We start from the raw sequence: 25,181 nt of genomic DNA on the forward strand, positions 1-25,181 counted from the left end.
AGAGTAAAAGACAAAGTCCTAACACTTACCTACAAAACCCTACATGGACTGGGACTGGTTACATGTTCAACCATATCTCCTGCTATCCTTCCCTTTAATCACCTCCCTCTAACCACATTGGCCTTTTTCCTAAGATATGATCAACCATAAGGGTTTTTCTTGAGATGTTCTCCCTACTGTTATCCTTTATAGCTAACTCCCACTCCTCCTTCAAGGCCTTATTCAAAAGTTCCCACATCTTTGAGAATTCTAAATTGTAGTCTTCTGCCACTTAGCAATCCTCATTCTCTCTTCTTCATCATTATTTGAATAGCATTTATAACTGTGGCTTTCATGAGAATGTGCTTAATTGGCCAAAGGACTCAGCTGTTGTACTCTAAAATGCATCCCTGTGTTTGCATCAAGACCATGCTCCCCAGATACTGCTCCCAACCAGTGATTGAATATGGCAAGAATGTTAAAACAGGCTCATTCCTGAGATTAGGGGACTTCTCTGGTAGCTGACTTTGACTCAAGACTCTCCAACGGCCTTGTTAAGTCTTCCTTAGACTGCACTGCAGACTGAGCTGTTTCCACCAAACTTTCTTTCCCTCACTGCTTCACTGGAGTCAGACTTGCGCCATGGTCTGACAACTCTTCCAGATTTTCCCAGCTTCCGTCTTTTCTGACTCCCTCCTCATTTTCGCTCACATAGTCATTTACCCTAATAAAATCTTGCACATTTAAACCATTGCGGCATCTACTTCCAGAACACCCAGACTTGCACAATCATATTCTAACCTACTATATTTCACTTATTTGTGTTTATCTTTAATTTTCCACTAGAATATAACTTCCAGAAGAGCAGGAATTTTGTTCATCCACATATCGCAAACACCTAGCACAGTGCCTGACACATCATAGAAGCTCAATGTATGTGAGTAGAATGAATAAATGAATAATAAATGCTTTAAAAATATTATCAAATATTACTATTATAAATTAAACAAATGAATAAATATAAGGTGATAACAAATCAGTTGACACAACTCTGCTCCCGCCTAAATTCCCTGACCATTTTACTTTACCTAGTCCTCCCCCTACACTAGAAAATTTTTGGGGTTTCCTATACCAGAAATGACACTTAAGATGCAAATTGTTTTTAGGAAAAGATCCAGACTAATAATTGGATGACTGCCCGTCTGTTCTGGGCAGCAAATACGCAGTTCTGACTGAGATATTTATCACTACTTCTCTCTTGTCTTTAATTTCAGCCAAGATTTGCAGATACACAAATTCAAAGTATTGAAGACTTGATTTTTCTTTTTTTAATTTAAGTATACATACAATTGTTATCAAACTGAACCAATTCTCCAACTTTCTATCCTGCCTAAAAGTTTTATTTGGGGACATCTGAGCAAAGACAAACTGCTTTCAAGTATGATGATTTCAGATTCTTAAAACCGAGAGTTTCACCTTAGGATGACAGAGTGGGGGTGTGGGCTATTTGGTCAGGTAGTTCCAATGACAACATGTTCAAGTCTTCTCTAGTAGGGCCACTCAGTTTCTCCAGAGCAGAATTCTACAGGGTTTTACATCCAGCTGTAAGTGTTCTGGCAGCTGGATGGAAGAGGAGTCTAGGGGTCCTCCTATTTCTCATAATAACTGGTTTAATCTTCAGCTTATGCCCTGAGCACTTGGACAGGCCTTGATGAATGGCCATTATAAAAATACTAACTTATCTCCTTATTAGCTGTGTGGCAAATTACCTCTCTGAGCCTCAGTTTCCTTATTTTAAAAACAGAGATAATAGAACCTATCTCTCAACACCTTCTAAGAAAAGTAGGATGTAAAACATTTGCCTATATTTAACAAATATTAGTTAATATTATTATATATCAAAAATGGAAAGAAAGGAAATTAAACCATATGTTTAATGTTTGGGTTGTCCTTTTAACCTCTTTAGCTGAATGCTGCTATGAAGGTGCCTGATAATATTCAAACACATAATAATGAGGTAGGTGATAATTAGGCTGAGACTTCATCCCATGTACTTGGGACATGTTATCAGGAGGGACCAGTCTCTGAAGAAGGGTATCAGGCCCGGTAAAGAGGAAGATTCTTGTCTTAAGCTGGGTTCTGTAGAGAAGCAAAACTAGCGAAGCTTATGAATATACATAGAGAGAAATTTATCCCAAGAAAATGTCTTACAGAGTTGTAGAGGCTGGAAATTCCCAAGTCCATGGGTCAGACATCAAGCTGGGGGCTCATCCTGACTCACACAACTACAGGAGCTAAAAAGGCAATACAGAGGCTGCTGGCTTCAGAGGCTGACATATCTAAGATTGGCAGGTAAAATGGCAGGCTGTTGGTTCACAGGCTGTAAAGGCAACAATCTCAAGATTGTCAGGCAATATGGCAGGCCACTGGTTTAAGTCCTGATGATGATAAGCCAGATGCAGGATCTTGAGCAAAAAGCCAGAGATCTTTGCCAGGATGTCTGTATGCCTGTGTGTACATATCCATATAAATATACGTACACATACACATACACATATATATACATATACATTCAGAAGGAAGATGGGGCAAGCTACTTCTGTAGTGATACTGCCTCGGAAACCCAAGGAGGGGTCGCTATGAGTCGGGTCCGACTCAACAGCACATAACAACAACAACATACATATACATATACATATACATATACAGAGTCAGGATCTTCTTGAGAGCAATGAGTTTGGCTTTTTGGTACATAAATATATACAGCAGCCCACACCCCAGAAGAAACACCCTTTTAACTGACTGACTGTTCATAGCACATCTCATCATGGAAGTGATTACATTATATCAGATCTCATCATGGGGGATGACTATATCATAACTGCCATAACTGCTAAACCATCCAGAATCATGGCCCAGACAAGTTGACACATAAGTTGACAGTCAACCCCTTCTCAACCTGGCACTTATACAGATCTCTTTAAGCTTCACACAATCTCTAAATAAAGACAATTATAAAGTCATACTATGCCTGACATGATACAATTAGCATGCATACCAAAAATAGATTAGGCCCATTTACATCTTATATAGCTGAAGAAGGCAAAATCATTTTATGTATACATACAAGGAAGAAATACTCAGAACAACCACAGTGCTCATTTCTGCAACTGATCACATGGTTGTAGCTGGTATTTAAAACGACCTTCTTCTACCACCTGTTCCATATTCCCTTTGCCCTCAGCAAGCACCTCAGCCAGTCATGTTACTATGCCTGATGAAGTGATCCAAACCTTCATTCCTGAGTAGTCTAGGCCATTAGTAGTCATATCAAAATCAAGTTGCTATAGTTTTCCATTGTCTTAATCACATGGCATGGTAGTACTAAGAGACATTCTGAGGAATCTCCTGTATTCCAGACATATTCTTTTTTACCTTCATTATGTAACATCAACCCAATTTCCCCTTGGTAATCAGGATTAATTACACCAGACAATGCAGTAACTCCCTTCCTTTTCTATTGATCCAGAGACATAAGGAGTCCAAATGGCCAGGTCACATCCTTAACTTCCAGTTCAGTGGAATCAGTATTTTGTCTCCAGATGGGAGTACTCCTCCCTTTGGGACTAAGACCTTCAGACCTGGAGAGCACAGAATAATAGGGACAGGATCAAAAATTTTTTTGAGTGAATCACTAGGGGTAATAGTGAGTGGTGCCTCTCCCATATCCACCCTTTGGTTCCTGGACCCAGATCCTGGGTATGGGGAAATAGCACCATATACCTCCTGCGGAACATTGCCCCAACCCTGCAAGTTATTGCCACCTAGCTGGTGCCGTAATTGTATCTTTAGAAGGCCATTCCATAGCTCTACCAAGCCAGCTGCTTCAGGATGATCGGCAACATGGTAAGACCAGTGAATCCCTTAAGCATGGACCCATTGCTATACTTCATTTGCTGTGAATTGAGTCACTAGATCTAAAGCAATGCTGCATAGAATAAGGTATTCTGTAAGTCCACGGGTTGCAGTTTTGGAGGAAGCATTGTGTGCAGGCAAAGCTAATCCATATCCAGAGTAAGTGTCTTTTCCAGTAAGAATAAAATACTGCCCTTTCCATGAGGGAAGTGTTTCGATGTAATTAGCGTGCCAGCAGGTTGCTGGATGATCACACCACGGAATGGATCCATATCGTGGAGTCAGTGTTGGTCTCTGCTTCGGGCAGATTGGGCACTTAGTAGTGGCTATAACCAAGTCAGCCTTGGTGAGTGGAACTCCATGTTGCTGAGCCTATGCATAACATCTGTCATTGCCACCATGAACCCAGTGGCTGGGGAAAGAAGATGACTCGTTTTCACAGAATGCATCATCTTATTCACTTGACTGTTATAATCCTCCTCTGCTGAGATCACCCTTTGGTGAACACTCACATGAGAAACAAATGTCTTCACTTCTTTGGTCCATTCAGAAAGGCCTACTCACATACCTCTTCTGCATACATTTTTGTCACCAACCTTCCAATCATGTTCCTTCCAAGTCTCTGACCATCCAGCCAAACCACTGGCCACAGCCCATGAATCAGTATATAGGTGCACATCTGGCCATTTCTCCTTCCAAGTAAAGTGAACAACTAGATGCACCACTCAAATTTCTGCCCATTGGGAGGATTTTCCTTCATCACTGTCCTTCAAGGATATCCCAGAAAGGGGCTGCAGTGCTACTGCTGTCCACTTTACAGTGGTGCCTGCATATTATACAGAACCATCTGTAAACCAGGCAGGAGTTTTCTCTTCCTCAGTTAACTGGTTAAAAGGAATGCCCCATGAGGCCATAGGTACAAACTAGAGGAGGAAAAGTACTATGACTGGAGTGGATATCACAAGCATTTGAGCCACTTCCTCATGCAACTTACTTGTGCCTCCAGGTCTGCTTGCACTTGATCTCTTATGAAGCACTTCCATTTAATGACGGAGTTGTGCACTTCCAATTTTATGACTGTGGGTCACACAACACACAGTTCATGATGGGTAGCTCAGGCCTCATGGTGACTAGATGGCCAATGGTTAGGCCTTCATTCTCTACTAAAGCCCAGTAACAAGCCAAAGGCTATTTTTCCTTTTGAGATGTCAGGGGTTTGCTCCAAAATCCTAAGGGTCTGCGTTGTGATTCACCAATAGGGGCCTCTCAAAGACGCCAAACAGCATCTCTATCTGCCCCTTTAAACTCCATTAGATCAGCCAGATTATATGGCTCAAGTGGCAGAAAGGCTTGCACAGCAGCCTGAATCTGTTGCAGAGCCTTCTCTTGTTCTGGGCCCCACTCAAAACAAGCAGGTTTTTTAGTCACTTGATAAATAGACCAGAGTAGCACAACCAAATGAAGGATATGTTGCTTCTAAAATCCAAAAACCACCAGGCATTAAGCTTCTTTTAGTTGTGGGAGGGATCACATTTATCCTTCAGTTTAGTAGGAATATCTCAACTTGCCCCACACCACTGGACCCCTAGAAATTTCACTGAGGTGGAAGGTCCTTCAATTTTTGTCAGATTAATTTCCCGCCTTCTAGCATGCAAATGTCTTACCAATAAATCTAGATTCATTGACACTTCTTCCTTACTAGGTCCAATCAGCATAATGTCATCAATGTGATGGACAAGTATGATGTCTTATGGAAGGGAAAGGCAATCAAGTTACCTTCAGACCAAATTATGACATAGTGCTGGAGAGTTGATACACTCCAAGGTAGGACATTGAAAGTATACTGCTAACCTTGCCAGCTGAAGACAGACTGCTTCTGATGATCCTTCAAAACCAAAATTGAGAAAAAGGCATTGGCCAAATCAATCGCTGCATACCAGTACCAGGAGATGTATTAATTTGCTCAAACAATGAAACCACATCTGGAATAGCAATTGTAGTTGGAAAAACCACTTGGTTAAGCTTACAATAATCCACTGTCATTCTCCAAGATTCATCTGTTTCTTCACAGGCCAAATAGGTGAGTTACATGGGGATATGACGGGAATCACCACCCCTGCATCTTTCAGGCCCTTCATGGTGGCACTAATCTCTGCAATCCCACCAGCAATGTGATACTCTTTTGGGTTTACCATTTTCATAGGTAGGGGTAGTTTCTAATGGCTTCCACATGGCTTTTCCTGCCATAACAGCCCTTACTCCATATGTCAGTGATCCAATGTGCAGATTCTGGCAGTTGGTGTGTATGTCTGTTCCAATTAGGCATTTGGGAACTGGGGAAATCACTGGAGGATGGGTCCAGGAACCCACTGGACCCACTGTGAGACGGACTTAAGCTAAGATTCAATTAATAACTTGACCTCCATATGGCCTACTCTGACTGGTGGGCCACAGTGACATTTTTGGTCTCCTCGAATTAGTGTCAAATAAGAGCCAATATCCAGTAATCCCCAAAAATTCATCTTATTTCCTTTTCTCCAATGAATATTCATTCTAATAAAAGGCTGTAGATCCCTTTGGGAAAGGCTGGGAGAAGGATTAACTGTACAAACTTTTGACAGTTTTGCGGGGTTCCTCCTCAAAAGAACCCAGCCTCCCCTTCATTCAAGTTGTGGGTATAAATTGGCTCAAGTCTGGGACTTGAATGAGGGGCTGTAATTCTGTATTCTGGTGATTAGAGTTAGACTGCTATTCACTCAACCTAGAATTCTTCTGTTTATACAGATCAAGTAAATATTTCATAGCTTTCCCATCTATTTCACTCTTTGGTACACCATGCCTAAATGCCTAAGTAGCCAACACCATAAGTCCACACAAGTCAGACTATTATGATTACTGCTTTGACTCTGCTGTCCATTACAATAGCCATGCCCACCTTGTCTTTGATGATTAATAATTATCTTTGCCAATTGGCCCCTACCACCATGGGCTCCAATCAGCCCCTTCATTGTTAGAAAAAAAAAAAAAAAACACTGCCATTGAGTGGGACCCGACTCATAGTGACCCCTCTTGGGTTTCTGAGGCAGTATCATTGCAGAAGTAGATTGCCCAACCTTCCTTCCAGGGAGAGGCTGGTGGGTTTGAACCCTCAGCCTTCTGGTTAGCAGTCAAATGCCTTAGGCACTACACCACTGTATAGTTAATTCAATTAGGGCAGTTCCCACTGTCAAATCTGGCTTACACAAAATAGCTATCACAGCAATCTTCAAGGATGCTGGGGCTCCTCTCACAAATGTGTTCCTCATTGTTGTGGTAAAAAGTGTGTCCTCTGGGGACTGCATGTGTGGATCTGTAGGTCTAATCTGATAAATCCATTCTAACATGCCAATTTCCCTAAGCCTTATTCCAAGATACCTTATTCTACATTATACTGAGGAAAGTCTGATAGTTCAAATTGACTTAGTGTAGGCCACCACATAATCCATGCTTCAGTAAACCAACCAAATAAACTATTAGATTCTTTCCTAACCTCTCAAACTGAAACATTGAATGAAGAATCTGTGCTTAGTGGGCCCAAATCAATAAACACAGACTGATTCAAACTTATGTTCCTTCCACCATTATCCCACACCCTTAATGGTCATTACCACATATATTCTCTAGGTTTCTGTTTGTAAATATTAGAAAAATCAAGTGTAGCATATCTCTTCCTGGTCATAGTTTGTACCTCACCTTTTGGAGATTTCTGGGACTTAAGTCTTATTACAGGTCCAGAAAAAACAATGTGGGGGCGGGGATGGTTCCTGGGAACATTCAGCAATGTCTTGTAATGCATCTGCCTCAGGAAATGCCCCAGGTGACATCTCAATGACTCAGCAGCCACAGCTGGGTTAGTCTCATCAGATGGGGTAAGAGAGTTGGTTCTGCTGACAGGAGAGATTCAATGGAATTTAGGGGCTCAATGTCCCCAACTTCCTGATTATCTGCTCATATGTCCCCATCCCAAGTTTCCCAGGATCCCATTTCTTCCCAATCAATGCCCTCATTTTAACTTAGACACTATTCAAAGTTGGCAATTCAACTGGCGTTGTAATTCAACCACTCATAAGACTCTGGGTTTGGTTTTTGGCAACAGCAGCTCTGTTACTATAGGAAATAAGGCTTTCTTTCAAGACACAAGTGGAAACATTGCTGTCTATTATGGGATGCTTCAGGTGTGACTCCAAAGCCATGAGCTCATCTTGTTCTTTTACCACTGGTCTAACATAAGGGGGACTAACCAACCAGCTTCCTTATACTTTTCATTCTGACAAAATTGAAGAAAAGTATCAAACATGAGATCATCCAGAGCCTCACTTCTCACTAATACTTGATCTATTAGTAGTGCTATTTTGTGTATTAATATTGCCACCTCACACCATGGATTAGCAGCTCCTTCCACGTTTTAGGCAGAATCATCAATGCTTTTATGACTAATCAAACTTAAGAATTAATTTGGAAAACTCATCCTTATGATTTTGTTTCTCAAGGACCAGTCTCGGTACCAAATGTCTTAGGTTGGGTTCTCTAAAGAAGCAAAATCAGTGAAGTGTATAGAAAGAGTGAGAGAAAGAAATTTATCTTAAGGAAATGGCTCACTCAGTTGTGGAGGCTGACAAGTACCAAGTCTGTACATCAAATGTCAGGCTGGAAGCTTCTCCTGATTCAGCAGCTGCAGGAGCTGACAAACCCAAGATCAGCAGGCAACATAGCAGGCTGCTGGCTTCAGAGGCTGATGCATCCAAGATGACAGACTATTAGTTCACAGGCTGTGAAGGCAACAATCCTAAGATTGGCAGGCGATATAGCAGGTCACTGACTCAAGTCCAGATGATGATGGGCCATATGCATGATCCTGAGCAAAAAGCCAGAGATCTTTGTCAGGATATCCATATATGTATTGGAAGCAAGCCACACCCTTCAACTACTTGGCTATTTATATCAGATCACATCACAGGACATGACTACATCAAAACTGATAAGCCACTGAGAATCATGGCCCAGCCGAGTTGACAGACAACCTTTACTATCACAACCTTCAACAAGATGGATTGACTTTGTTGCTGCAACAACAGGCTCAAGCATAGCAATGATTGTGAGTATGGTGCAGGACTGGTCAGTGTTTTGTTCTGTTGTACAGTGGGTCACTATGAGTCGGAACCAACTAAACAGCATCTAAAAACAACAAATAAATTTAATTAAAGAAATGATGTTGTTGCTTGCCGTTGAGTCGGCCCCGACTCATAGCGACCCCTCCTTGGGTTTCCGAGGCAGTATCACTACGGAAGTAGGATTGCCCAACCTTCCTTCCGAGGAGCAGCTGGTGGGTTTAAACCGCCAGCCTTCTGGTGAGCAGTCAAGTGCCTTAGGCACTATGCTACCAGAGCTCCTACAGAAATGATAGGGGAAAGAAAACAAAGTACATTGCAAAGCTTCTCAGCCTCTGCTTTGACCTAAGAGTTTCATTGGGCTTGCCTGGCTTTTTCTAAAGGGCGAGAGAATACCCACAGTAAGTGATGGGATGCAAGCAGTAATAGAATGTCTTATTGCACTTGCAGAGGCTCCCTCCTTTCACTCACATAACCAGTGAGTCAAAATGGGCACCTTCCTGAATGCCAAAAGTGTCATTTCTGAACAAGATCCAAGAAAGAGCTTCAATTCCATAGAAATACAAGTCAAGAAATAACCAAGGGGGCTACTTGACATTTAGTCCACACTGAATACTGGTGGTGGGCCAAATTCTTAATATAGTCACGTTAACACCTTTGAGTTCTCCATGACCTAAGGACTCCAAAATTTAAAACAAACTGTTAAAGGAAGGAGAGGGGGTGGAGAGGGGGGTAGCCTGACGTAAATCTATCACTATACTAAGTTCTAAAATAACTATACTTTTTTTTTTTTTTATTAGGATCTAAAGCCAACCAGAGGAAGAAAGACAAATAAGTGGCTTGGCACTTCTGCCCCAGTAAAGGTGAGGCTTTCTGTGTAAGCTCTGGAGTAAGAGCACAGGTAAACTAACTTTGTAGGAATACACACAGACCCACACAAACAGGGAAAGTTATGCCACACTAGCACAGAGGTGGATTAAACACTGGCTCCCTGTGCCACTCCCAGAAAATAATGAATTGGGCAAGGAACAGTTAATAAGAAAATGTGCCTTGCTAACTGTGCACATTACAACAAAGAGCTGGCAGCTCCTGAAGGAAAAGGGCTTGTGCCGCTGCCGTTCAAACTTGTCAGTCAACTCGTGCCAGCAGCCTCAGCGTCTCCTCCCCAGCACACCCTCATTACATGTGTCTGTCTGACCTCATCTGTGCATCTGCTCACAGACGCTCCTGACAAGTCGGAAATTTCTCCTTTTCTTCCCTAGTCGAAAGAAGAGCAGATTCCTCTCTGCTTCTCGCCTGTCACCCCCACTCCGCTCCCCAAGGAGGCTCCTTGCTTTATGGTAGTTTTGGACTTCCTTCCCCGGCTGCCTATCCTTGATTTCTAGAATGGAAGAAGCTGAGCTGGTGAAGGAAAGACTCCAGGCCATCACAGTAAGTCTGCATACAGTTATAACTCATTAAGGTGGTTGCTTAGAGGCGCGGCAGAGACACGTTGCTAGTTTGTCTCTGCCGCTGAGCCCCTGTAAGTTGAAAAGCAGAACTGTCACAGGCGCTTCTTGGCTTCTCTCTTAACCCTTTGTGAACCTCTGGACTTCAGAACCTGACGGTAGGGCACATGTTCTTGACAGTCACAAAGATTCTGCCTACATTTTAAACAGCCATCAAAAGCTTTTAATGCAGTTTGGTTAACTATCATTTACTTTCTATGTATCTTAGAAATGCAGTCCTCCTAAATTTATATTTGATGGACATTGGCTCTAAGATCCCCAACTTGAAAACTTTTTAAATAATGTATTAAAAGGTTAGTTTAAAATTAGAATCAAAAAAGAGTCATATGAGAGAGAGAAGAACTTAAAAAAAAAAAAAAAAAAAACCTAAAACTTTTTATTCCATAGTGTGATGTAGGTAGTGTATGGTAATGTGTTCCAGAAAACCTAACAGAATTTAAAATGAATGTTGGTGCACTTAAGCTAAGCATTAAACAAGGAAAAAGTAGGTAAAAGCACGTATCAGATTAATTCTAAGACACTGGTTTCTAGCAGAGTCACAAACTGAGTTAGATCTTGATAAAGGAATGCAGTGCATGCAATGGATTTGGAAAATATTTTGTTAATGCCGGGAAGGAAAATAGTTGCATTTTTTACATTTGTTCTGGGAAAAGGTCAAAGCAAGAAATGAATTATTTTCCTTAAATGATCCAGCTTTTCTATTTTAATTTTTATAAAACCCCGTATTTGGCAGTAACCTGGAAATCTATGGTACTATCATTTATCATTAGCTACAACTTATGATAAAATTTTTTAAGAAAAAAATTCTCTGGAAGTTGACACCCCAATTTCTCAGCATTTTCTGCCACTGAAATTACCAATCAGGAAAAAAAAAAAAATGTGTACTTTAAAAATGATTAAAGCAAAATGAACGTGGGTAATAAGATTTTTTTTTTTTCTTTGCTCTTCAAGTCTCTATAAGAAAAATTATAATGCAAACCCCAATTTAGGATTCTTGGTAAATGGATACAATGTTCAGTACTACCCAGAAAGCATTCAATAAGTTGAAATGTTTTCTTAGTCAATGATAAAGAACTAGGATAGGAGTCCACTGATAAGATTGGCATCTTTCAATAAGACAAAGCTTTTTTAAATATCTAACTTCTAACTAACATATTTTCCTTTCTTCAGAAACCCCTAGTTTGGATTGTTGTTTATTTTGTTTGTTCTTTTTTGTTGTTGAAGTCAGCCACAGTTTCAGCTGTCCTGTTTGAAGGGACAGGATCTCAGCTCTGCTCTGTTTTTTTTGGCGTAGGCCTTTTGCATTACAGCTGTTGTCTAAAGGTTACTTTAATAGCCTATGTGAGCTGTGTGAGTACAAGCTCTGCTTCTTCTAACACTTCTATCAACTCATTAACTAAGTGAAATCATATGTCCCGTGAAATACACTAGTAGCCCCTTGTTTGTTCCTCGTTTTCATTTTTTAATCAGGGCACATTCTTGTTTAAACCTTATTTCTTTCAACACACCTTAGAACTTTTACTAAAGCAGCATATACTGTAAATATATAGCCATGTACAGTTATTGAGAAAGATGAGGAATTTTCACTGAGAGTTCCAAATGCAAAAAGAGCTAGAACAAGAGTCATAATGCTTTAAAAGCACACAGGAGAGAAAGTAGGTTCCTAAAGTTACAGGTGTGTGAAGTTTTGATGACATAACTATGTTTGGGGTAATGCTATTAGCACAAACATATGCCACGAGAAAGAATTAAGCAAATCTCTGAAGTAAGATCACAAGGTAATTCTGTTTTAGGAATAACATAATTGTCTGAAGGTTGTGAGGGGAAATTTTTTGGAAAAGATTATAGAAACAAATTGTCCACTACCCTAACCTCTCATCAGACTAAGGCTAGTCACATTTGTCACCGCCTAGAGGAAAAATGGAGCAGTAATGTGTCCATGGAAACAACACATCTCATCTCCCTATGGCACACTCTGGGAAATGCCAACTTTTTCCACCCCTGCTTTACCCAACAAGGTACCTCAGCTATTCCCTGTCTGCCTGGGAAAAGGCAAACACATAGCAATCCCAATAATTTGCAAGGATATTTCATTTTTGGATGCACTCAAAAACTTCAGAATCTCTGACTTAGAGTCAAACGCAGAGACAATTCTCTCATTTTACTGCTTTCCTCTTATTCCTTTATACTGGGATCATTTTCCATTCTTCAGTGACAAAAATTAGATGGTAAAATTGTCAGATGTACCTAGTCACAGAAACGCACAGATTTCATTTTGGAAGAAAAAAATTATTATACTCTAAGACCTATTTAATTTTTATGTTAAAATTTGTTTCTCCAATTCCTGGCTGTGGAATGAAATCATCTCCACTGTTTGTACTTATTCCGCCTGGCTTTGAGTGTCCAAAAAGTCATTCATTCTTCTGCAAGGAATTGGAAAACAAATGTATATGCCTATAATTTGACAGAACCAAGTGTAGTTTTCCTGTTCCTCTGGGGGAGGGGGAAGGAAGAAAAAGATTAAACATGAGCAGTGAATGGAATGTGACACTATGATCATGGTCCCATTCATTTCTTATATCAGTAAATTGAATTTCAAATTAGTCAGAACTTTTCTCAAACACTTAAAGAGAATAAAGATAAAAATTATAAAAGAACACAGAAACTATTGTTTACAGAAGACAGTTAAGTTTGGGGGTGCCAAGTATGTATTCTATTTTATAAAATTACTTATTCTCATGCTCCTCCTTCATTACTTTATCCACGTACCAACTCTTCCTTTAGTAAATTAACAAAGTACCCATGAGCCCAAGAGGTCAGTTTTTAACTGTAATTGGAAAACAGGGTTCCTTCAAGCTGTTCAAATAACATCTTTCACCTTTTAAAAGTCCCTTGCAGGTCTTTTCAAATTAGTAGCTATTTTAACAAATAGCTTATTTTTATACAAAAGGAGAACAACTGAAAGATTAGTTATTTGAAATTCACTTTTAATATTAAGTTCAGTGGCAGAACTCTCACCTTCCATGTAGGCGACTCAGGTTCAGTTTCCAGCCAGTAAACCTCATGCACAGCCGTCACCTGTCCGTAAGGGGAGGACTATATTTGCTATAAAGCTGAATAGGTTTCAGTGGCGCCTCCAGTCTGACAGACTCAGAAGAAAGCCCTGGTGATCTTCTAAGAAACCAGCCAATGAAAACCCGATGGACACAACAGTCTGATCCCATTGTAAATGAGGTGACTGGAAGTCAAAGGACAACTCCAACAACAGCACTTGCAATAGCAAAGTCTTTAACTTATTCTGGAAAGAGTAAGGTGGAGGATTAAATATATCACTGACAGAATTACTCCTACAGAGTTCCTCTCTGGAAGTGAACATTCTCTACACTGAAGAACAAGTACAAACACCCAAGTGAATTCTCTCAGAAATAGAGAAGAAAATTCTCTTGGGATTAGCAATATTCCGTACACTCTAAATATCCTCCCGCACAAGGAACAAATTGTCCTATTATCTCTACTCCAATGGTGGCATGAGAAAATACTGTTAGTAAATAATATGAGGATGCTCAGACTGAAAAACTTCCAGATCTTAAACTATCTAGATGTGCCAAGCCTTAGGTATTTAAATGGAAATATGTAAAATAAAGGGAGTCAGGAATGGGGTTGGGAGTGGGTTGAAATTTTAAATACAATGGTCAGGGTGAGCCTCACAGAGAGAGTGACATTTAAACGTATACTTGAAGGAAATATATACTGTTTTCAAAGTTAGACAACAGTAATAATCACAAGTACAAGCACCTGCTTAGAACTGACTCCATTTTGGAAAGAAGCCATATAAAGTCCTGACGCTGGAATTTGAGCAACTGAGCCAAATTTGCTGGCCAAAGCTTCTCGTGATGCAGAAAAATAAGGTGCTCTCACATTTCCCCAGATCCACTCCCTATTTCCTTCCACTCCCAAAGAATTCTTCTTGACTTGTAAATACAGGGACTTAGAAGGTGAGAACTCTTTACATAGAGTAGAAATCTACCCATTATGGAGAAAACTATCGAAACAATGCAAACACACACACATTCTAGTTACTTCTTTAGCATTTGTTCCCTGTTACTGGGCTTTCCACCTCATCTTATTCCCTTTTTGTCAATATCTGAGATTCTCCAACAGTTAATAACACGTTGTATGGCCTGAAAGAGGCTACATAATTACTGAGATCCAGTATAAAATGGAAATATGGGGTCCCTTTAAAATTATTAAGAATTTCAAGATGGCAACAGCTGAGCACTAAACCTAGTGCTGGGCACTCCTGAGCACGGTGTCATGACTGCACAGACCAAATACCCATAGAGCCAGTCCTGCTTCTGTATCTCAGCCTGGCCACATACATATTTTTCCTATTCATTCTACCTGCAAAATGAGAGAGTGAGAATGAGAACAAGCTGGCTGAGAACTTAACCAAAGATATACCTTAAACATGTGTTTGAGTCATTGTGTTATTTAGAGTTCTAAGGAATTCCTAAAGTAATAGTGGCTAAAAGAATACGTAATGTTCCCTTGCTAACCAAACATACCTCATGGTATAAAAGACAGTTACAGGAACCAGTTCCATTTTGTCATGAGCATCTAAAGACATTCACATAAAGAAGGTCCATGGAGATATAGAAATCTTCTAAATAAGAAGGCCCCATGCCAGATTATTCAAACAATAAACCCTCTGCGCAATTTTCCACAGTGCTGTACTGAGATTACATGTTTCTTCCAGAGAGGGAAAGGTTTCTTCAAACAAATGTGCTATGCCACATTTCTTTGCCAAACATAATAGCCCACCCATAAAGGAGACCATGTGATGAGGTATAATAATTTTGATAGCTCATTAAGGAAACTACTTTTTGATAACGGAAGAAAGTTTTTCCAGTGTGCTACAGAATGATAATACTACTCTGCAAGGCTCTCTACCGACAAGGATCCCAAGCAACTCTCTAAACAATACTGGGTGGTCAGAGGAAGAGCCCATTCTTGAGAAAACTGTGATTGAAATTAGAGTCTAAATGTCTGACTTAAACAACTATAGCATAGCTCAATGCTAAAACTGAAACAGGACTTTCACTTCCTAATCTCCTTTCAAACTACCTAGCCTCTCTTAAAATAAAATTGAAATATTTTAACTTATTTTAATGACAGTGGAATTATTTTTGAGAGATTCCCTGAAAATTTACTGCCCCAAAAAGTTTCTCACCAGAAACCCTTGAAATTTCTTCTTTAAGACAACTTAAGAATGAAGTTTGAATGAAATGTGTACCTACAGTTTTACCTAAAACTTCAGTGACTGAGAGGATTCAGTCAAGCCACTGAAGACATAGAACTGGGATATCCTCTGAACCTCTGCATGGGAATCAGGGCTGGCTTTTGTTGTAAGCATAGCATTTTCAATGTGTAGCTGGTTCAGTGATTGATATAGGATGATGGAACCCATTCAAAAGAGATATACCAGCTGTACAAAATCAATTCATGCTAACAAACCTAGCATATAAAAAATATCAAAAGAATTCTGATTAATAACAATAATCACACCACACTTTATTTGTACATAGCACTTGTGAGGAGGCAAGACCTTCTGATACACCAGGCAGCCATCGTTTTCTCCATTCCTCTGGCATCTTTAGGTCTCAGAACACACAGTCCTACTGAGGCCTGATATCTGTTTGTTGCTGTTTGTCGTTATGTGCCCTTGAGTCAGATCCAACTCATAGCGACCCCCCTCTTGGGTTTCCGAGGTGGTATCACTACGGAAGTAGATTGCCCAACCTTCCTTCCAAGGAGTGGCTGGTGGGTTTGAACTGACAGTCTTCTGGTTAGCAGTCAAGTGCCTTAGGCACTATGCTACCAGAGCTCCTTGTTGTTGTTATGTGTTGTTGAGTAGAACCTGACTCATAACGATCTCCCTCCTTGGGTTTCCGAGGCAGTATCACTATGGAAGTAGATTGCCCGACCTTCCTTCCAAGGAGTGGCTGGTGGGTTTGAACCACCAGAGCTCCTTAGCAGAGGTATAAAACAACTAGAAGAGGAAGTTTTCTTTGTCTCCTCAGCTATGGTGCTAATGGGCAGCATGCATAACATTAAGCTTACAGCCTACCTAAGTGAACCTACTTAGCCAGTGGAAGACTAGAAGAAGGTAGGCTTCCATTATGTCCCTCAGCCACGAGGCTACTGCAGGACAGACATGGAAGGATCTATATCTACCTGGAGAGTTTCCAGAAGCCAGGGGAGATGGTGTGCCACGTAATTGTCCCATTTGAATCTCCCACCCATGACACAAAGTGGGATGTGCATAGAAAAGCCATCCAATCTGCCTGGACAGCTTTTGAGCCAGAGGGGACTCACCTGTTGTATACTTCCACTTCTTATTGTAAGTGATAAAAGTTACTTTCCATGTGCTAATGTGTGTTCAGGCTCTGACTGGAAGGATGTGATATTTATGGAGCAATCCATATTCATTACTGATGCCCTTTTTCTAATGGTCTCCTAGCTATCTAGAAATCAGATATAGCCAGATTTGCCATGTGCCACCTCAGATTCAGTGAAGCAAAGCAGGGGCTGAGGGTGTTATGTCTCAGCATTTATCCTTCAAAAAAAAATTTTTTAACTTTCATATCCATCATCTCATTTGTGCAAAGAGTATTCTACGTATTTTCTCGAGCATGTTTTTCCATCACATCTCATAAGTGGAAAACCTGAGGCCAAGGAAAGTTAAGGGTTTAGTTAAATGGCAGAACTTTAGTTAAATGGCAGAACTTGAGTCTATACTTCTGCTCATCAGATTCCCTGACACAATAAATTCTAAAACCATTAAAACCATAACCCTTACCCTCATTCAGAACTTGTTCAGATTTCTGTTGGTCTCTTCTTATAGATAGAGTTTGAAAAGCAAAGGAAAGAACCTGTAGAAGTTCTGCTTCATTTAACTGCTTTCTAACCTTCACTGTCTGTAGTCTCTTCCCACCTACCGCAGTGTGCCAGGAGTAGGAATGCTTAAGAGAAAAATATGGTAACATTTTAGAAGAGTTTTGTATCTCTTTAAAATCAATGGGGCATAACCAAAGTCATTTTTTGAGCATTCAATTTTTCTAGCCTTTGTTACCTCCTTCCATTCACTGAACAGCCTCTTCCCTAAAGCCAAGGCTTCTGAACAGCAAAGGCACATTTGTAGCTTTCATAGTTTCCCAAATACTTAACTCTATAGTAGCTTGAACACATGCATAAATTTAAAAAAATAATAAATACATAAATAAACCTGAATGAATAATACCATCAAGTTGGAAAGCTAAGGATTTTCTATCCATTGAGGATAGTATCACCCCTTGATTTTTCAGGGACTGTGTTTTCTGTTTGCTATTGTCATTATCCCCCATAAAATATGTTGAAATCCTAACCCATGGTACCTGTGAATTGAACTTAATTTGGAAATAGGGTCTTTGCAGGTATAATCGGTTAAATTAGAAAGAGGTCATACTGGAGTACAGTAGGCCCTAATCCAGTCTGACTGATGCACTTATAAGAAGAGGAGATGAGACATAGAGAGAAGATCACCATGTAAAGATGGAGGCAGTGATTGGAATTACGCTGCCACAAGCCAAGGAAAACCTGGGGCTACCAAAAGCTAGAAGAAGCAAGGAAAAATCTTCCCTTGTAGACTTCAGAGAGAACATGACCCTGTTGACACCTTAATTTTGAACTTTTTGTCTTCAGAACTATGAAAGAATAAATTTCTCTTGTTTTAAGCCACCCAGTTTATGGTATTCTGTTATAGCATCCCTAGAAAATCTGTTGTGGAAGTACTACGCTCAGCATGGTCCTTAGAACTGAGGATGGGGAGACTTTGTCTCACATACTTTGGACATCTTATCAGGAGAGATCAGGAGAAGGGCATCATGCTAGGTAAAGTAGTATGTCAGCAAAAGAAGAGGAAGACCCTAGATGAGATCAGCTGACACAGTGGCTGCAAAAGGGGCTAACAAGTGGCTGGAAGCGTAGCAATGACTGTGAGGATAGCACAGTGCTGGGGCAGTTCTTTTGTACATAGGGTCACAATAAGTTGGAACAGACTCAATGGCGCATAAGAACATCTTTTTCTCTTTTCTCACTATTCATTAGAACAAGCACAGACAATCATAAAAGAATAAAACACAAAGTGCATTCTTCAGATATCTTTTTGAATTTGTTGCAAGGTTGGGAAAGAAGAGTAAAATAATGAATAAAATGAGGTTTTGAAAACCTGTGCTTTTCAATTTACCCCATGAGTAGTAATAAAAACCCCATTTCATTTCCATGGCTAACTTAAAGAGTTGGGCTATTTCAAAGATAGATGTAAAATAATCATAGAGTTAAAGAGAAAACTTAATTTCTTTGTCTATATTCCCAACCAATGCAGGAATCCTCTTTACTCCATACTCAGAAGATGCACCCAGTTTCTCCTTGAATACTTTTAATATCAGGTAGATCGATTCCTCCTAAGACCATTCTCTTCCATTTTAAAAACTTCTGATTTATAATGTGCCGGGATCTAGTCCCCTTTAGCTTCCAATCATCATGCCTGTAGTCACTGAAGCTATTATATAATTATATAATTTCTTTTTCTGGACTTAACCATTCTTGAAATCACAGGCTCATTAGAGACACTCTGCAGAATGTTAGTGTTACTCTTAACATTTGGTGGTAAGTGTTGTACAGAACACTGTGACCAGTGTAAAACCCCTTGGAATTATAACATCCCTTGCTTGGAGAATTGTGTTTCTGTTACATACTTGTGAAGAAATAGAGCATGATATGAAAAACATCACCTTTGAGTGACAGAGAATTAGATTCAATACCAGGTCCACCACTGAACCAGCCATATAAATGAAAAAGTTAATAAATTCTGTCATCTTTAGTTTTATCATCTCTGAAAATGAGGATAATAAGAATGAATGTGAGAGTTCAGTAATGAGATACAAAATGAATAAACAGAACTCAATACTTTCTGTGAAAAAGCATTAATTAGTTAGAAAATGAGATATTCAACTATCAAAGTCCTAACAACTACAAACTAAAAATCTGTTAAGATCTACAAATAACCTTAATTTTAAAAATCTGCAGTATTTGTGTGAAGAAAGTAAAAACTTTAATGAGAAACATATTTGACTGAAGAAATGTAACGTTCCTGGAGGTAAAGTTTGAATACAGAAAAGCTGTCATTTACTTCTAAGTTTATTTCTAGGTATAATGCAATTCTGATCAAACTCTCTAAAGAGAATTTCTCACTTACTGCTGGTTGAAGCATGAAATTGTTACAATATCAATGCAGGACAATTTGGCGATTGGTATCAGAAAACTCAAAAAACTGGTTTATCCTTTGACCTAGAAATTCATGACAAGGAACCTATCCTAAGGAAAAATAACAGATGCACAAATAGATGGACATCCTGAGATGTTTAGAACAGGTTCCTTTCTAATAGCAAAAAGTGGAAACAAATTAAATGCCCAAAATAAGAGATTAGTTGAGTAAGTATTTGATACATATAAACATGATGGAATAATTTGCAGCCACTAAATATAAAAACTAAGAAGACTAAAGAATGGTATATTATTATGTTCATGAGACATTAAAGAAATAAGCCAGATTACTGAATGTAAAAAATAATTCCAATTTTGTATGAGCCATAATGTATCATTTATATCACACAGATATAAATTATATATAGTAATATTGATTTCTGATTATCTCTGAATAATTATCATTATTATTAAGAGGAAATTTTAAAATCTCATCAGTGTGTGTAGTTTTTGCTTGTTTGATTTTTGACTTGATTTGGTGGAAAGTGGGAAAGGAAAAGGAATTGCTTGGAGTTTCTATTTTGTTTTCATTGGAACTTAACAAAATGATTCCAAAGTCCAAGTGGAAAAATAATCTACTACCATTAATCAAGCTATCTTAGATAAGTAATTCCTGGATCTCATATGACAAAAGATATTAAAACCATCAAAGCAGTAGAAAAAAATATTTCATTACTTCAAAAAACACTATGAAGAAATTTAAAGGCAAATGAGTTTAAAAAAATTAAGTATTTACAACTAACATAGCAAACAAAAGACTACTAATAAGTTATTAATAACCAGACCAAACCAAGCACACTGCCATCAAGTCAGATCTGACTCATAGCAACCCCTCCTTGGGTTTCCAAGCTGGTATCACTACGGAAGTAGATTGCCCAACCTTCCTTCCGAGGAGCAGCTGGTGGCTTTGAACTGCCAGCCTTCTGGTCAGCAGTCAAATGCCTTAGGCACTACGCCACCAGAGCTCCTAGGTCACTAATAGCCAACAAGAAAACAAGTACACAGCACAAACAGGCGATTAAAAAATATTAACACAAAGAGCCAAGAATAATATTTGACTGCTAACCAGAAGGCTGGCAGTTCAAACCCACCAGCCACTCCTCGGAAGAAGATTGGGCAATCTACTTCCTTAGTGACACTGCCTCAGAAAGCCAAGGAAGGTCTCTATGAGTCGGGTCTGATTCGATGGCAAATAACAACAAAAAGTAATGAAAGAAACACTTGTCAAAATATCAGTGAGATACTCTTTTGTCCTACCAAATGGTTGAAGTATTTTTTACTTGTAATATTCATAATTAGTAAGAATAAGGGGATGATCACTGTTTTGAGGACATATAAGTTAAAACAAGTTTCCATTAAAGTGTTTTAACAATCTGCATCAGAATTTTTAAAACATTCTTATCCCTTTACTTGGTAACTAATTTATAGAAATCTAAGAAAATAACAAGAGAAAAGAAGTTAAATATTTAAATACATGGAAGTTCACCCCTTACTTACTAATAATAGCAAAGATTCAACACAACCTAAAAATCATAAAAAGGGGAAATAGTTAAGCAAATTATGATATACCAAACAGCCACAAATTTTAATAAAAATTAATTTCATAGAAAATGCTCATGACATAATATTACATGAAAAGGCAAAACATAAAACTGTGGGTCTGGGCCTCTTTGGTGATGTGTGCATGTGTATTTGTCTAGGCATATATATCTGCACTTTGAGTGTACTGTAAAAAGTTGAGAATAAAATGCATCACAATGTTGACAGTAGTTATTTCTAAAATAATGAGAATCCAGGTGATTTTTATAGTTTTCTATATAGTTGTCTGGATTTTCCAAATGTTCTACAATTAACATATCCTGTAAAGTTTCAACTACCACTTGTCTGTCAGTTTGTCATACTGTGGTGGCTTGTGTGTTGCTGTGAGGCTGGAGGCTATGCCACTGGTGCTTCAAATACCAGCAGGGTCAACCATGATGGACAGGTTTCAGCAGAGCTTCCAAACTAAGACAGACTCTGAAGAAGGAAGGGACCATCCACTTCTCAAAGAGCTGGCCAGTGAAAACCTTATGAATAGTAGTGAAACCCTGTTTAATATATAACTAGAAAACTTTATGAATAGCACTGAAACACTGTCCAATATGTGCCAGAAGATGAGTCCCTCAGGTCAGAAGGCACTCAAAATATGACCAGGGAAGAGCTGCCTCCTCAAAGTACAGTTGATCTTAATGATGTGGATGGAATAAAGCTTTGAGGACTTCCCTTTGCTGATGTGGCATGACTCAAAATGGGAAGAAACCACTGCAAACAGCCATTTATAATCAGGACATGGAATGTGCAAAGTATGAATCTAGAAAAATTGGAAGTTGTTAAAAAGGAAATGGAATGCATAAAGATTGATATCCTAGGCATTAGTGAGCTGAAATGGACTGGTATTGGCCATTTTGAATCAGCAACCATATGATCTATTATGGCAATGACAAAATGAAGAGGAATGGCATGGCATTCATTGTCACAAAGAATGTTTCAAGATCAATCCTGAAGTACAATGCTATCAGTGATAGGATAATATCTATATGCCTACAAAAAAGACTAGTTAATATTACTATTATTCAGATTTACCCACCAACCACCAGAGCCAAATACGAGGAAAGTGAAGATATTTACCAACTTCTGCAGTCTGAAATTGACCAAACATGCAATCAAGATGTGTTGAACATCATTGGTGATTGGAATGCAAAAGTTGGAAACAAAGAAGATTCACCAGTAATGGAAAATACGTTCTGGGTGATAGAAATGACACTGGAGATCACATGGTAGAATTTTGCAAGACCAGTGACTTATTCATTGCAAATAACTTTTTTTCAGCAACACAAATGGTGGCTATACATGTGGACTTCGCCAAATGGAATACACAGTAATCAGATTGGTGACATCTGTGACAAAGGAGAAGCTCAATATCTTCACCGAAAACAAGGCCAAGAGTTGACTGAGGGACAGGCTATCAAATGTTTATATGCAAATTCAAGTTGAATCTGAAGACTGTTAAAACAAGTCCACAAGAGCCAAAATATGACCTTGATTATATCCTTTCTGAATTTAGACACCATCTAAAGAATAGATTTGATGCACTGAATACCAATGACCAAAAACAAGAGAAATTGTGGCATGACATCAAGAACATCATCCATGAAGCAAGCAAAAGGTCATCAAAAACCCAGGAAAGAAAGAAAAGACCAAAATGGATGTCAGAAGAGACTCTGAAACTTGCTCTTGAACAGAAAGTAGCTAAAGCAAATGGAAGAAATGACAAGAAAAAAAGAGCTGAACAGAACATTTCAAAGAGCAGCTTGAGAAGACAAAGTCAATTATTATAATGAAATGTGCAAAGACCTAGAGTTAGAAAACCAAACAAGAAGAACATGGTTGTCATTTCTCAAGATGAAAGAACTGAAGAAAAAATTCAAGCCTCATGTTGCAATATTGAAATATTCTATTGGAAAAATAGTGAATGATGCAGGAAACATCAAAAGAAGATGAAAGGAATACACAGAGTCACTGTACCAAAAAGAATTGGTTAATGTTCATTCATTTTAGGAGGTAGCATATGATCAAGAAACAATGGTAGTGAAGAAGTTGAAGCTGCATTGAAGGAACTGACAAAAAACAAGGCTCGAGGAATTGACAGAATATTCATTGAGATGTTTCAACAAACGGATGCTGCACTGGAGGTACTCACTCATCTATACCAAGAAATTTGGAAGAGAGCTACCTGGCATCTGGCTAGAAGAGATCCATATTTGTACCCATTCCAAAGAAAGGTGATTCCACAGAATGTGAAAATCGTCAAACAATATCATTAATAATAATAATAATAATAATAATAATGCAAGTAAAATCTTGCTGAAGATAATTAAAAGATGGTTACAGCAATATATTGACAGGGAACTTCCAGAAATGCAAGCTGGATTCAGAAGAGGGCATGAAACAAGGATTATCAGAGGGATCTCAGCTCAAAGCAAAGAATACCAGAAAGATGTGTACTTGTGTTTTATTGACTATGCAAAAGCATTTGATTGTGTAGATCATAATAAATTATGGAAAACATTCAGAAAAATGGGAATTCCTTTACAATTAATTGTGCTCATGAGGAACCTTTACATAGACCAGGAGGGTGTCGTTCAAACAGAACAAGGAGGTACTGCATGGAAGAGAGTGCATCAGGGTTGTATCCTTTCACTGTACTTATTCAATTTGTATACTGAGGAAATAATCTGAGAAGCTGGACTGTAGGAAGAAGAGTGTGGCATCAGTATTGGAGGAAGATTCATTAATAACCTGTGATATGCAGCAACACAACTTTGCTTGCTGAAAGGGAGGATGACTTGAAGCACTTACTGATGAAGATTAAAGACCACAGTCTGCAGTATGGATTACACCTCAACATAAAGAAGATGAAAATCCTCACAACTGCACCAATAAGCAGTTTCACAATAAATGAAGAAAAGATTGAAGTTGTCAAAGATTTCATTACTTGGATCCCAATCAACACCAATGGAAGCCCCAGTCAAGATATCAGACAAAGGATTGCATTGGGCAAATGTACTGCAAAAGACCTCTTTAAAGTGTTGAAAAGCAAAAATGTCTTTTTGAAGACTAAGGGACACCTAATTCAAGACATGGTATTTTCAATCACCCCATATGCATGTATTTTCAATCACCTCAAAGCAGCAGGGCAGGAGAGTGGGAAAACGTGGATTAAAAGGCCCAGGAATCAGGACAGAGGAGCAGTCAGCCACAGAGGTCCAGGTGAGGAGAGAGAACCCAGGAACGCCCAAAGCAGCAGGATGGGAGAGCGGGAGAAAGGGGATTAAAAGCCAGGAACCCGTACATAAGAGCAGTCAGCTGCAGTGATCCAGGTGAGGAGAGGGAACTCAGGCACGCCCAAAGCAGCAGGGCGGAAGAGTGGGAGAAAGGTTTTGGCCACTTTGAATCAGACAGCAATGTGCTCTACTCTGTCAGGAATGACAGTTTGAAGAGGAATGGTGTGGCATTCATCAACACAAAGGATGTTTCAAGATCTGTCCTAAAGTACAATGCTGTCAGTGATAGGATAATATCCATATGCCTACAAGGAAAACTCGTTAATACGACTATTATTCAAATTTATGCCCCAACCACCACAGCCAAAGATAAGGAAATTGAAGATTTTTATCAACGTCTGCAGTCTGAAATTGACTGAACATGCAATCAGGATGTGTTAATTATC

At 39.1% G+C, this 25,181-nt stretch overlaps 1 protein-coding gene across 1 annotated transcript in view; it reads left to right on the plus strand.

Moving 5' to 3' along the window:
• Positions 1-4,156: 4,156 nt before the first annotated feature.
• PALMD (palmdelphin) overlaps positions 4,157-25,181 on the plus strand; it is a 77,251-nt gene continuing 56,226 nt past the window's right edge. The window contains exon 1 of the mRNA XM_042780304.1: positions 4,157-4,240. Within this exon, the coding sequence (XP_042636238.1) occupies positions 4,157-4,240 (84 nt within the window). The remainder of the gene's footprint in view (positions 4,241-25,181) is intronic.

This window comes from Orycteropus afer, unplaced genomic scaffold, assembly GCF_000298275.1.
Source record: "Orycteropus afer afer isolate SDZICR_OR568_19922 unplaced genomic scaffold, OryAfe1.0 scaffold00033, whole genome shotgun sequence".
Taxonomy (NCBI): Eukaryota; Metazoa; Chordata; class Mammalia; order Tubulidentata; family Orycteropodidae; genus Orycteropus; species Orycteropus afer.